This window comes from Mastigoproctus giganteus, chromosome 1 (assembly GCF_048544385.1).
Source record: "Mastigoproctus giganteus isolate SK-2022 chromosome 1, ASM4854438v1, whole genome shotgun sequence".
Taxonomy (NCBI): Eukaryota; Metazoa; Arthropoda; class Arachnida; order Uropygi; family Thelyphonidae; genus Mastigoproctus; species Mastigoproctus giganteus.
In genome coordinates, this window is record NC_143575.1 from 194,233,603 (window position 1) to 194,249,403 (window position 15,801).

At 38.3% G+C, this 15,801-nt stretch overlaps 1 protein-coding gene across 1 annotated transcript; it reads left to right on the forward strand.

The window, feature by feature from the left end:
• The first annotated feature begins 6,441 nt into the window (after positions 1–6,441).
• LOC150091413 (uncharacterized) lies at positions 6,442–9,821 on the forward strand. Its single transcript, XM_090390264.1, has 2 exons — positions 6,442–6,947; positions 9,460–9,821. The coding sequence occupies exons 1-2, from the start codon at positions 6,458–6,460 to the stop codon at positions 9,819–9,821; spliced, it is 852 nt and encodes a 283-aa protein (XP_090246390.1). The 5' UTR covers positions 6,442–6,457.
• Positions 9,822–15,801: the final 5,980 nt, after the last annotated feature.

Consider the following 15,801-nt stretch of genomic DNA (forward strand, 5'->3'; position numbering starts at 1 on the left):
ACCTCATCCATGTTGAGTGGTCAGGGTGAGAATACAGATCTCTGCTTATTGTGCGTTCGAATCTGCCGACACCACACAACGTGAGTCCGTTAATATTAATTGCGAGCGCTGAGTCCGCTGTTATAAATCATTGTAATTGGAAAACTATTATTGTGTTATTAGGATGCTCCAATCATTTATTTATTTATTTATTTTAATTGTTTTCAACGGTCTCGCAATGTCTGACAAAATAAATAAGGTAGTATGGACTGTGTTCTATTCATTTTAATAAATATTATGAAATATATAAAAAAATGAACTTAGGAAACACTCTCAGAACCACAAGTTGAGGCTGTTAGTATCACAGTAAGCTACATAAGTTCTCCTAATCATTCATCTGTACGACGGAACGATGTATTTCTAGATGCCAACAGCAAACAGTGCACGACTATTTTTTTTCAGCATCCAATTGAACCATGCCAAATCACGGATGCAATTTGCTCAAGAAATTCCACCGGTAGACCAAGATATATTCAAGTATTTTTTAAGTGAAATATACAACCCAGCTCATTAACCACAAAGTCAGTTATCCACTCGTCCAAGACGGAATCTCATGACACGTACTTTAATGACAACCAGACTTCAGGCAATATCGATGAAAAAGCCAACTTACAAAACATCTTCGTCTTTCAACTTACACTAACCACTACTCCAAAGAAAATAGCAATTGTCATACTAGAAGATCTGACCTAATCAATAACAGTAACAAAGCCGAGGCAAAAAACTCTGGTTGTACATCATGCGAGATCGAATGTCACAGAGAACATTTCAAGACCATGAGCGACCTACTGATCAACAGGGTCTATTATTCGCTCATTCTATGAGCATAAAACCCCACCACGGAATGAGCACTCCATCACCGCTGCCAGGATTCAATCAAATGTCAGCTGAATCCCAAACTCGCACCACACTGATCATGCATTAGCTGCAACATTTGTACCAATCGAACGAACTTATCTGCTCCTGCTTGGCCAAATACTAAGCTGAGATTGGATTCACAGTCAACTAAAGGTACCTCAACTGTCAACTTCAAAAAAAGCTGCAAACCTTGACCAACAGTTACCAATTCCAGTTTTGCACACTAGTGAAACACAAAGACAGACATAAAGCAAAGAAAGCAGCCCATTCTTATTAAAATTCCAAGAGCTACATTCCTATCTTTCATGCACCAAAACGTCAGAAGTTTGTGCAACAAACTTGATACTTTGAACCAGATATACCCAAGCAGACAACTGGATATGTTTTGCATTTCTGAAGGATGGTTTGAACAGGAGCAAGAGTCCATAGTAATAGCAGCATCTGCTGGTTATGCACAAGCTTTCACCTCTAGAAAGGATTACAGAGGAGACGTTGCCACATTCAATCAGTTATTCTTCTCTTTATGCTCCCAAACATCCAGTGAGACTCCACGCTAAGAAGCCCTGGTTGTAACAACAGCCTAGTAAACAACGATTTATATTCCTCCTGCATCGAACTCTGAAATTATCCTAGATGCTGTGAATTTGATAATTAGCCATCTGCTTCTCTCAACACTCTACATAATGTGTGGAGATTTCAACTTTCCCACAAATTCAATACATCTTAAGGTTCTCCTTAAGCATTGCACTGAGTTTGCAAAAATTAACAACTGGCCCCCAACTTCATCTGGACCTGATATTTGCTTCCGTGGAATGCATTATTGAAGACATGTCTGAAATAATCTTTAGCTCTGACTACGACCCCATCTGCTAGAGCATAAAATGACCACAGCCACTGGAGCTTCCCAAGGAAAATACAATTCAGCGGTCGTTATGAGTCCCAAGTTTCTTAACATATCGAAATATCTATACGCCCGCAACTACAATCTCCTGGTCAGTTCTAGAGTCCTGAGATCTAAGATTGTCCATTAACCTGCTAACCAGATATCTCAAGTGGCAGCGTATGCATGATCTAATAAGATTCCAATATCTAAATGGGCAAAAGCCAGTTATCTAGTCGATCAGATAACCGCCATAATCAACAGATGTACTACATGTGGAAACGTTCCCAAGATGTCAATGATCGGATTACATTCTCCAGGCCCTTCTCAAATTCATCCAACCTTTTGAAAATCATGGAGAAAACTTTCTTTCGATACCTCAGAAAAACAGAGGTTCTACTTGATGCACCTCCAAGAGTTTACTGTGCTGTTTCTGAAGATCTGCGATTAATACACCAGCGACCACACCATGCGAACAGCTTTTGACCACCGTATAGATGCCTCAATTACATATATCGACTCAGAAGTTGCTTTTGTTTTTGTATTTGCCATCATCATATTACCTTTCGTCACCAATAAACCTAACTGCATTAGTTATGCTGATGACCTGAAAATATGAACACAAATTTTAGCTTCTGACAGCCGAGCTCATATCACTCAGGCAATCACCAAAACAGTAATGGAGATCACCAGTTATCTACAATTATTTGGCTTACGAATTGATCCAGAAAAAATCAGAATTCATGATGTACACACTGAAGAAATCCCCTGAAATTTAAATCCAGTTCTTGATAAGATTTCGATACCAATTGTCTCAACATTCCGATCTGAATTGATGCAAAGATGGAGTTCAATCACCATTTTGGCATGTTCTTCCTCCGTGCCTCTCAGTTCCGATGAATCGCGAGACAGCGCCTTCACTAGAGACGAGAAAGCCACAATCTCTAAATATATTAACACAATCGTCTTCCTGTCACTTCCATATGCGACAGAAATATGAGCATCTGAAGCACCAACCACTATTAAATCAGTCTTATCTTCTCATCAGAACACTGGCTTTTACAATAGGAAAATTACAAACAGAGGCTTCCTTTCAACTTCGAAGAACAGAATTTTCTATTAAGCTCACCATATGCAGTCTATCCGCATTCATCCAGAAGTGTTGATTTCTAATCTCAGTCAAACTCCTCACTGGCCTCATCTCTGAATCCATCATCCTAGGAATCCTGTATGTTGGAGCCTGCCTGCCTTTTTCAAAGCTACCACGAAACTCCTTGCATCCAGCAACCGTTTTAATCTCGCTGATAAGTTTACATCCTACGAAATGCTGTAGGTTGCCCAAGACCTTGATTCGGACTTCATCCTCTTTGCCGTGGACAAAGCATTTAAGGAATAAAATTCTGGACGAGGTTTATCCTCTGACAAAGCCTCGCCATCAATCTCCAGTCCTACAAAGCTGAACTGAAAACATCGCCCCAAGCAGAAACTTGATCCGTCCTGGAGGTTCCACTTAGGATTTTGGGAAGACGCTTAAAGTTGGGAACCTTGCCTAAGGTTCCCTCTTTTTTCGATGTCTACTGTCAAGTGCTGTAAGTTCTTCATATAATATATTTTTTTATCTTCCAATGTATAAAGAAATTGATTTATTCTAAATTAGAAAGTAAATGTATATTAAAGCGTAATTGTAAAATACATATTCTAAAAATTCCATTACATAATAATCTGTAAAGTCATGATAATAATCCCACAATGAAAATTCCTGGCATTTCAACATTGTCGGGTATAATGTAACATCATTTTATGTATATATATTTCCTTATTATTGCAACAAAATTTTTCTTTTTCAAAGATTAGTAGTTTGTTTAGATCATAACAAGGAAACTAAAGCTATGAAAAGTCTCACTAATATCGTGTCTGTAAGTTGCGTCAGCATTAAGGGAAATACAAATTTATATTTAAAAAAAAAATTTCATCTCTGAAGAATGCCGAATTTTTTAGCAAGACATTCTTCAGAGATCTAAGTACTGACATTTGGCTGAGGATTTACTGAATGATGTTCTTTCTACACCATCTAGAAAAGGATAGGATTCGAATTCAGTCAAGACGGAAAACGCCATAAGCTCCATGACGCACCTGAAAAATTTCGCCTATAACCATAATGCACCGGAAAAAATTTAAACAAACAAGACGGGAAAAACAAAAAATGCATCCTAAAGGGTATGTATATATATATAAATTTTTTTTTTACGTGCAGAATATAACTTTCATATAATCAATTTGCAATAACAGACTGTATCTTATTTTCTTTTAAAGTTCTGACAAGATTATGTTCATTCTTTAAGGTGTCTAAGAGTTCATTCTTCATTCTTCAAGGTGTCTTCTTATACCGAACAACTTTATAATCAGGAACATTCAAAGAAATACTCAAAAGACATTAGAATTTCTCAACTCCTTTAGTTCACATATTTAAAGAACATTCAATATCCTTTGAAGTACATAATCTGTCCCAGATGATTGTGCAACTTGGAACAATGATACGGTGACATTACTTTTCGAGTATTGCTTTTTTTTTAACATTATATTTGTTATTAATATTCGAAGAAATGTTTGTTTCTTGCATTAGGTTCGGCTGCTGTCCCGAGAATTGAAAGATACTTTCCATTGGAGGAAAAAGAACTTTTATTAGTATTAATATTAGTATTAATAGTGGAAAATAATGCAAGAAAGCAACGCAGCATCAGAAAATAAAATCCATTTCACCTATTATCCCCGCCAATAGTTTGTCCAGTTCTTCCTTGAATTTATTCAAACTATCCACTTCCACAACCACGGATGGCCCTCGTGGTAGAACAGTTGGTAGGATCACCGTCCTCCCCACACCGGGTAGAAAAAACCAGAGTTAGAGTCCGTTCGATGACGGGAGGAAATTTTAAGTGTCTTTTTCACAACGTGGTTGAGTTAGTTTTTCTCAGACGAGAGTACCATGATTTTTGATTCCATAAACTCAGGTTTTTCGCCCAGCAAAGAGAAAATCGACCTAAGAACACACAAAATTTTCAGACACTATACACAGAGCAATACGGCCTTAGTTGTTGATGCTCCTAAAATCAACAACAACAACGGACGGAAACTTGTTCCAGCAATCAATCACCTACAGACCAATGGCCAGCGGGTGGTAACCTAACCTCATTTGTGACTTGATTGCAGACGAGTTTATATCTACCATGGGCTTCTGTATCACCCGATAATTTATATGTATCTCATGCATTTTTCTCCTCTGCCATGTCTCAATAGTTCAACTGACTTCTATTTTCGTCTTGAATTGTATTTCTTAGTTAGTATGAAGAGCCTAGTAGCTTCTGTTATCATTTCCCCAAATGCTTCCCACATAGAGTTTGTTGTCGGCAGGGCCGGATTTACATATAAGCTAAACAAGCTACAGCTTAGGGCCTCGCATTACAAGGGGCCTAGTTCTATATTAAAAAAAAATCCTTTTTTAATATTGTCACAGGTGAATTGTAAGAGAGAAGGGCCTCACATGTTATAGGTTAGGGCCACAACAAGTTTAAATTCGGCCCAAGTTGTCGGTAACAACTTTAGTTTTAGTTGGTTCCACTGTACAGAATTTAAAACTAATATTAGTTGGTCCCACTGTACAAAATATAAAAACTGTCTGAGACCACTGTAGTCTCCTTTACCTGGTAGTTACACCTTTAAGTAAATCCCACATCAATACACTTCTACTACTAACATAAGAAAAGAAGTCTTTGCTGCTTTTTTTGGCATTCATTGCCAGAGACTTATCGTAATCTACCTTGGCTTTCCTAACTCCTTTGTGACTTAATTTCAGACTAGTTTATATCTACCACAGGCTTCTGTATCACCCGATACAGAAGCCTGAACTGTATTTCTTAGTTGGCGTGTAAAGCCTAGTAGATTCTATGATTATGTCCCGGTTAATCGGTGAAATTGCTACTTTTTCATTTTTTTTTTATTAGGAGACGTCTTTTCACCCCTCAAGCAGACAATCCAACCTTAGAATAGTTTATGGGCACAAAATATTAGCCCTCAATTTAATGGCAGATATAAAACATCCTCTTTTAAATATTTCAAATGATTGTGAATATACTCAAAAGAGTCTTGCTCTACACAATGAGAAGGGCTATCGAATCCGGACTTGTCCTCTCGGCATTCTTATAACGCGCTCATTGGTTGAAAGTGACCACCCCTTTTTTCTATTGCGTCCTGCATGCTTAAACCAGCGACATCCAAAGACTTCAAAAATCTTGCGATTTTTGAGGTATTTATATTCCTATAACCCTCTCCCCCTGTTACTTTGATAATCCAAAGTTTTGGTTAAAACTCAAACGGAAGTTTTAAAAAACAAAATTACCATTATTACAGTTAATTTATTAAATAAAAATTGGCAATTAAACTCTCCCATTTTGTTTTTGTGATAACTTCTAAATGTCAATGGTTGTATAACCTAAATAACAAATAAAAAAATACTTCATTTTTGATGCGTATGCAACAGGTACTTCCCATGATGCATTAAAGCTAATGCATCATGGGAAGGGAAATTTACATACACAAGTTTTTCGTAACGTAATGTCTTTGACACTATAAAAAGAGGCGTGTAGAAGAAGTAATTCGCTGGTCTTGTGTTGGCAGTATTTCGAAATGGGAGAGACCAATAAAGCAAACGGAGATTCTTCTGCCGGTCAGACAACCGTTGCTGCAAGTGAAGTTTCTCCCAGTCAGCCAATCGAAGAAACTTCAAGTCAGACAAACGTTGTTGCAACTGAAAATGCTAATGTCAATCAGACAAACGTTGTTGCAACTGAAAATGCTAATGTCAATCAGGCAAGCGTTGTTGTAAATGAAGTTTCTGTAAGTCAGCCAAGCATTGTGGTAGGTGGCTCTTCAAGTGAGCCAAGCATTTCGGCTAGCGAAGAAGTGTCTTCAAGTCCAGTAACTGTTCTTGAAGCAAGAGATTCTTCTGCAACTCCGTCGAGTGTTCTATCAAGTAATGATTCTTCAGCAAACAAGGAATTTGATCAAGCCAGCGTGTCTTCAAATCTTTCAAAGAAAGATTGCTTTTTCCATAGGTTTGTCACCTGCATGCGTGATTGTGTCTCGTCCATTACTTCAAAATTCAGTCGTGGTAGTGGTAAGTTTATCAAAATGATATTAATTTAAGTAATCAGAAACTTAACTTTTACAGGGTTGACTCTAATTCTGATTGGAGAAAAACTCTTGCGTATAATTGGCAGTTATTAGAAACTAGTGGAGCTCTTATCAAGACTTTGTTCGTACGGACACGCAATAAGTGCCTTAAGCATACATCCAATTCCTGAAAATTGTATGGCTAACTCTGTTTTGCCTTTGATGTAGTAAAAGTTCGCGCAGCTACTAGATAATGGCTCGCTAAAAAAAGCTTGGTCTCTAAAACTAGCTATGGCTAGTTCAGATTTAGCGTAATATGGAAAACTTGTGTAGCGTTCTTAGTAACGTAATTACTCTTAAGATCCGCTTTATCTAACCACCTAAGATTCTCTTGCATTTTTAGCACTTCTGCTTTGAATATTAACTTGGCTAATGCAAGAGCTTCCGCTTTCAAGCGGAGGTGTATGAATTCCTAAGCGCTCTAATCCTGAATGACTGGTAATCTTCCGGCTTTCAGAACTCGGTTGGCAAGTATACTTTGGCTTTACCTTAAGTATAACATGGCTATAAGCTTTGAAATAGTTATACTTCACAAGCTGTGAACCCAGCTTATGGAAGCTTCCCTTCATTTCGATATGGTACGTTCCCGTCATATAGTTTTTATTACTATAAAAATTACTGAGTTTGAGTTCCAAAAACTCAACCTGCCCAACAGTAAGGTTGTATGATAGGTAGCTAGCTTACTGTGTGGATGACCTGTCTTACTAGTTGCAACTGTCCTTGCAAGTTATCAGCAATGACAACTAGCTCAACTTAACGTGAGGATCTTCATCCCATTTGATCCAATAGATCGTACCTGTCATATTCTATGGTATGCTGTAGAGCTGCTCGTGACTTTTAATATGGTATTCTATTTATTCTTCAAGTAGCAGAGCCTGTACCGCTCGGAACTGACGCGTATTATGTATCGTTAAGTTTTCTATTTTCCGAATTTTCAAACCCAGATTGCGTTAGTCTCAACAAAGCAAACCTCTAGCACAAGTTTTTAACTGTGCTAGAATCTGCAATAGTTACTTCTGCTGAGCTTTTGTGAATTAGCTTCACCAGAATTTTAGGTGAAAAACAACTGATGCTGATCTTTCAATCGCGATAAGACTAGCAATTCAAACATTCCTCTGACTTTCCTTTGAATGGTGGAAAGATGCTTCGTTCTTGCTCTTCGCAAAACTAGGTTCTCCAAACTCCATTCCTTTCTAAACTTGGTCATACAAGACCAACTAGTCGATCTGTTTCATGCTGTCCAAGATGCTTTTCTTCACCACTAAACGAGTAATTATCTAGATAAAATGTTTATACCTAATACTCGCTTATCGTAAGTCTTAACTCGTAATAAGAATCGTTCACTTTGAGTGAACAATGGAGCAAATAATGAGCATATCCCTTATAAACCTCAATAGACGAGATCAACTCAACTTTCGGAACAGATCTACCTTTTTAACAAATAGATGTTAGGAACTATTCCTAGAATAGTTCCTTCTTGATCAGAAGCCTGCAGCGATATGTTGAGTGACACATGGCAGAGTTGTATTTCTTTTGAATACTTGCAACTTACTTTCTAGAAGTATTGGTCTGAGTATCTGAGTATGCTTAGTGAGTCTGCAAGAATCCATTTAATGGCAGAATTATAGGGTCTACAAACATTCCTGAATTATACTCTATCATAAGTTTCTCTGCTTTCGCAAGCAGTGAAAGTATGGGCTAGTAAAATTGCTAATGCAAGACTTGCAACTTCTATTGACTCAAAGCTGTAATTTAGTTTAAAAACTCGACTTGTCTAACAGTAAGGTCGTATGATAAAAGTAGCTAGTCTACTTGCTGGATGGCCTTATGAGTTTCAACTGACCATGCAAGTTGCCAGTAATGGTCATACCTCCTGGTATCGACCATATGTTGTTTATACTCTGGCACGACCACCGGGTTGGAGTTTACAGTAAATCAATACAAACGTTCATTGTATTTAGCAGTCACGGATTTGAACCCTGGTCCACCCAAAGATCGCATGCTACTGCACTCGCGCTCCTAACCACTCGGCTGCGTTTTGTTAGAGGAAAAACCGATGCCTAGTATCGGCGAGGATTGCTACTCTGCTATTGCAATCCAGTTGCGCCTTCAATAAGGAATAACGAAGTTTTAAACGTACGTAAGTTCAACCTCAACTTATAGTCCAGGTATAAAGTGGGGAGCTGCATTGTAGATTTACAATAGATCCTAAATTATTTGCCTCCATCCCCACGTAGGAAACTGGTATTCACACCAGAAAAGATAATGAGCACTCAAGCTAACTTACAGAAACTAGTGGGAGAGACTTATTTTGCAGTATTTCGTTTATGGGAAGTAATCTTTGGGTAAGAATTGCATCTGAGCCCATCCTTTCTCAAAGATTTCATTGAGTCTGCCTTCAAGTCTTGTCTATTCCCAAATTAAACTAATTGCTTTCTAACATTTTTATCTTTCAGATATGGTCTGTAGCTGTGAAGAAAATGCAGCATGTCGCAAGAGAAATATAGAATCAAATTCTGACGCAGGAACTGCTTGCGATCCCGACTGTGCAAAGTGTTTGAAGTCCTGCCTTACTGAAGCTGCCTCAACCTTATCTGAAACGGGAGCTACAGAATCAAAGGAGTCTAAATCGGAAGATTTGAGTTCAACTAGCACTCAAAATAAGAAAGTTGAGACTGGTACTACTGAAAGTGCAGAAACGGAAAGCATGCAATCAAGCAATGCAGAAGACCAAAAAACAGAAGTGGAAAGTGAGCCAAAAGAAACCTTACCAGAAGCATCCTCGACGGAAACTACAGAAGAGAAGAAAAGCACTTAAGTCGTGCAAATCAGACAACTCATTAAAGTTTATAAATTTGTCTATTTCTTTCTGTTAGAATTGACGTTCACATTTTTACAATAATAAAATGTATAGATTAATAAAGTTCCTTTGAAATACCTCAGTCTTACTCTAATTGCTAAAGAACTTCATCCATGAGCTGTAGAACACGCTCTGCTTAAAGTGAAGTATTCATTCACGATTTGATGAATATATCTAAGTTTAGTGCATATCTGAAATACAACACTAAATTCCGGTAAGGTGAAGGGGTTGCATGCGAGCTCAGAACCTAAACCTGAAATTCACTTCAATGAATATTTCACACATAAGTATGTATTTAGTTAATGAAATTGCTATCTTAATTCATTAAATTAAATACGAGTCTACAGTGGATAAATTGATGTCTTTTGTTCAGAAAAATTAAAGAATTAGCGGCGCAGTAAATGAACTCTTCGCATGAAATGCCACTAATAAGTGAACGGTTTAGTTAAAGTAAACTGACCGCTAGCACTTAATTCGTGATCTTAAGATATGCAAGATTAATAGCGAGCTTGCAGGGGTAGTTCTGTTTCAGTCCAACAGAGAAATATCATTTTATCGGAAAACTTCCATATTGATTTTTTGCACGAGCAAATTCGCTGAGAGATCTTAGCCTGTGAATACTTTAACTCTTTTCTTTGCAACAAAAGAGTTAATTAAACGCCTGCCTAAAAATTTGCAATCGCGTTTCATTTTTCAAAGTATTTCTTGATATAAGACCACCCTGTTTAATGATTTTCATTAATATATTCTTAATTTTGCATAAAAAATTAAAGAACATTCAACAAACATTTGGATTCCCGAATGTAATAGAACATTGTCTAATTCTGGAGTATTTTGTAATAATATAAAATGAGAAGTAGGAAAAGTTTAACTTAATCGAACGCGCGCCCTTTAGAAAGGAGTTTTGTTTCGGGATAAACAGGACAAAGAACTGAACTCCTTGTACGAAATCATTCCATGGGCAAGAAACTAGTTTTCATTTGAAGGGATATAAACAATGATTCAAGGACAAACCACGATTGAATGTAACATTTTATTATGTTAAGTGTTTCTAGCACCCCACCATAAAAAAACAAAGCCAGTCTAGTAAAATATGCCCTGGAACTATAACCCCCATTAGATAGGGCTCACTGAGATTCCATCATTTCAATTATAAAAAAACTACTCATTGATGATGTTCAGCCCTAACAAAGATGCCACCAGAAACGATACTTCAATGAAATCCAAAAGAAGTGATTGGTTCAACAAGGATGTGCTCTCCCAATGAGGTACATCATGGCAGACTATACACACTGTTAGCAAGTACAGATTAAGTATAAGTACAGATTAAGTATATATGATCACTTAATCACAATTCAGTCCAAGCTGAAACTCTTGCAGCACACAATTCAACAGAATGTTGAATAGCAGACCTTGGGAGTTAAAGGAGAGGCAAGCTGATTCCCACCAGTAATCCGAACAGTACCTTCTCTAACTGATGTTATAAGTAATTAATGGTTCAATTTCTGCCCCATTTTTGAAATAAAGCGACATTAGGTAAAATTTGACGCGTCTCGATTAATATGCACACAGCATGTGAAGAGTATTATTGTGATTAAAGACAATAGCTGCACACAGAATAGGATCTTGGCTGGAAGCGATCCGAGCAGAGGAGTATCCCGTAATCCTACGATATGATTCTTGGATACATGCAAGCAGGGTCCATAGGCTGTTGTTGTTTGTTATTTGGTTTTTAGGAGCATTAGCAACTAAGGCCATATTGCTCCGGGATATACGGTGGTCATTCCATGACCTTTCCGCATTCTCCATATTTGGTGGTGACGGGCTCGAACCCCGGTCTAATCAAGAAGCGTGTGCTACGCACTGCTGCTCCTTCCCACCTGGCTACGGAGGCGCCTAGGGTCCATAGGCATAGGGCCTACGAAGGAAGGGGAAAAATTAAGTCCTTTTCATTGTAACTAACAAAAACGAGCTGAGAAAAGTCCGCAATCGACTGTAGGAGCTTCAATTCAATACGCTATCTAGCGACTATTCTCGAAACTAGAAGAATCGAAGTGATGGTTGCTCCATCAGTCGAGGTAGTTTATTACTTATATAGTTGAAACGTGAGGCACGTTAATTGACGTGCTTCGCAGCAGTGTTAAAATAGAAGAATCATTTACCCCCTGCTAGCACATTTCATAATAAAAGTGCCTACGAACACCAAAATTCAGCCCTACATGCAAGTTCAATCTGCGCACGAAATCCGTAATTTATCTGCCACAACCACAGATTGTTGACCATTTAACTGGACAGAAATCATGGGATACCTACCTAATAACGGATAGGCCAACCTTTCGCCAGTATAAGGACAGTCACACTGCAAGGCATTGTCTACTAGTTCACGAAAGCATTCCACAGGTATTTCCATCCATGCTTGCTGCACTGCTGTCCATAATTCCGCATTCCTGGGTGGAGGATCCAAAGCTCGAACGGACTTGCCACACCATCCCAAAGATGCTCCACAGGGTTCATCTGGGGAACGGGGAGGCCATTCCATTGTGGTAAAATCTGCGGAATGTTCATCGAAAAATGTTCTAGTCACTACAACTCTGTAGGAAGCCGCATTATCCGGCTGGAAGAGTCCATTGCTCTGTGGGTGCACGACGACTCTGAAGGGATGCGGATGGACTCATAACCTGGACCGTTCGGAGATGCGCCTAGACGTACCAGGGGTCCCAACGTGTGCCAGTAGAATACGTCTCAGACCATTACCGATCGTCCACTTGTCTGAACAGTTCCTTGTTGACATGACGGGGGCATAGCCGCGTGAGGTTTCCACCAGATATGCACCCTCCCGTCAGCTCGAAATAACTGAAAACGAGGCTCATGGAATCAGGAAATCCGTCTCCAATCATTCAATATCCAGCGCCGATGTTCTTTCGTCCAGTCGAGGTGTAGAGTCCTGTATCGTGGTATTAGCAGTGGGACTCTTGTGGGTCGGCGGTTCCCATAACTTGTGTTTAATGATCGCCTAATGATCTTGGTGGAGACATTTCTGGCATTTCCCTCGTTGAAGTCGGAAGTGATTTGTGCCACTGTCGCTCTCTGCTTGGCTGAAACAATGCAAGACAGACATCGACGGCCACGTTCATCCACGACTTTTCTCCACCCACAGCCCTGTCCACGATGAGATGTTATTCCAGAAATGGTGTATCCCCGATGCACTCTTGAGAGGGAACCGCGCAATTTCTGTACCACCTCAGCGATAGAGTGACTCATGCGTCGGGTACCCACTTTCAAAGTCAGTTAACTCACAACGTTTATGCATACTGACATCGAATTACCTTCTACGTCAGGGGTTCTCAACGGGGGCGAAAATTGGTTTTTGGAGGGCGAAAAAATCATGGATATTACAATGGTTTGTGGCCCTACAAAGTTCAACCCTCCCCGATGACATCTTATTCCTTAATATTTAATTTCTCTCATTGGGATTTCTTTTCCCCTGAGACAACTGATTTTTAAAATATAGGTATATTATATTAGGAGTGAGTGGATGAATAATTGTGATAAAAGGAAGACAGTGGGCGTGATTTAACTCAACCGCCTTTGCCTTTCATAGGCATTAAATGCCTAAGTGCTTTCAGAGGTAATGCTGCACAATGCCGACACTGTTACTCCACAATTTCCGATAACCGCGACCTAGGCAGCGGCGTGGTGGGCATCGTTTATTTGTTTATTATTTTGTTTCATTGGTAAGTATATGAGGCTTGGATGGAATGAAGCAATGTTTCAGTCTATTGTTTCTGCTTTCTAAGCGGCAATTTGTATTGATTTATTGTTTCCTCGTGGAAGTTGTTTATTTTTGATACACAGTGCTTTTGTGAGTGACATGGACTATGAGAGTTACATAAAAATAGTTTAAAGTTTATATTTTATTATTTAATTCTTTGTAGTTATTTAACCTATCATCAGTCATGTCAAGTGCTGAAAATAAAGTGTCGACAGTATCTGGATGAATATCTAGCTTATGGTTTTATTGAAAGCCCATTCGACTCAAGACAGCCCTAGAGAGAACTATTGCACATAAGACACATGTCTTATGTGCAATAGTTCTGTTTAAAATGGGACTATGAAACCATCAAGACTTTTTAGAACACTTAAAAAGGAAACATCCTGATAAAGTTAGTACACATATCGAATATTTTAAAAAAATAAAAGAGGATTTTGAGCAATATAACACTGTTACTTCTTATTTAAGAACGATGGAATGATTGCGTCTTATGAAATATTGCATAAATCATTGCAAAAACTGGTAGTGCTCATAGAGTTGCTGAGACTGTTATACGACCCGCATTAGAGACTAGTTTCAACAGTGACGCATCAAAATCCTTCCAGTATTTTAAAAGCATTGCCATTGAGCAACGATTCAATTGGAAGACAAATCGATGAGATGTCAGTTAACTTTGAAGAACAGCTACGGTAATTGACAAACTAAAATTTTTTTATTCAGATTGATGAATCCATAGTTACTGACAATAAGGCCCTTCTAATGGCACATGTTCGTTATTTCAATGATAATTTTAAATTTCAAGAAGAGATGTTGGTTGTAAAAACTATAGAAACTGATTGTACTGGAGCTGCTGCTGCTTTTGCTGCTGTAAAAAGATATGTTTTATAGCCCGCCTAAAGGAAGTATATCCCAAAGTTCTTATAATGCACTGCTTGTGTACCGACATAATCTGGTCGCAAAAAATATTAGTCCAGTTTTTTATCAATCTCTCAGTATAGTTATTAAAATCATCAATAAAATAAAGTCACATACCAAATATGATCGCCTTTTCAGAAAGTTTTGTGTTGATAATGAAGAACAGTATGTGAGGCTTCTTTTACATACAGAAGTCAGATGGCTTTCTAAAGGCAACTGTTTAACAAGATTTGTAAAACCTTTTTTGATACGATAATTAGTTTTTTTAGAAAGCGAAGGAGACACAGATTTAGCAAAGGATCAGCAAACACAAAAACAACGTATACTGTACGGCTTGGATTTTTCGAATACATAACAAATTATCAATTCAACTTCAATGAAAATTAATTACGGTGATAGATTGCAAATGCATATTAAAAGACTTCACTGAAATATTGGAAATAGTTGAAAGCAATTTAATGAAAAAACAATTAGCATTAGCATTAGCAAGGGCACATGATGCAAGAAAGCAAGCTTATATAGTATCAGACAAAAAAAAAAACAAAAAAAAAAAAAAAACACAGACCCTTCTCATTTCACCCATCCACTTACTCCAAATGTGTGTCTAGTCCTGCCTTGATTCTATTCTTCTCCAAAAACAGATGGAAGTTTGTTCCAGCAATCAACCACCCCCTAGCTAAAGGCAAACTTCCGCACATCTTTCCTTAATTTGAATTTATGCCATCTCAGGCGATTATTCTAAGCAAGAGAGCAAGAGGAAGAATCGAATCAGCATTGAGCATGCTCAAACCATTCAAGACTTTATACACCTCAATCAGATCACCTCGCAGGGGCCTAAATCTCCAGACACCGCAATTTGCAAATCTTAAGCTTTTCTTCGTAAGAGCAACCCTTTATTCCATTCACTAATCTCGTTACCCTTCTCTGTACTCGTTCCAACAGCTCTACATCCTTCTTAAAATGAGGCCTCCAGACCTGTATACAGTACTCAAGGTGTGGCCTGACCGTTGCCTTATACAAGGGGATAATCACTTCCTTATCCCTGCTAGAAAAATTCCTGTATATCAATGACAAGACGCCATGAGCTACTCTTGCAGACCATCTGCACTACTCAGAAAACTTCATATCTGCCTGCACAATTACCCCTATTCACTCTCTAGCACTGTCAGTGTAGTACACAGTTGATACGTTACTCTGAGTTTACTGCTTCCCATATACAGTACTTTACATTTTTCAATGTTAAACCTCAGT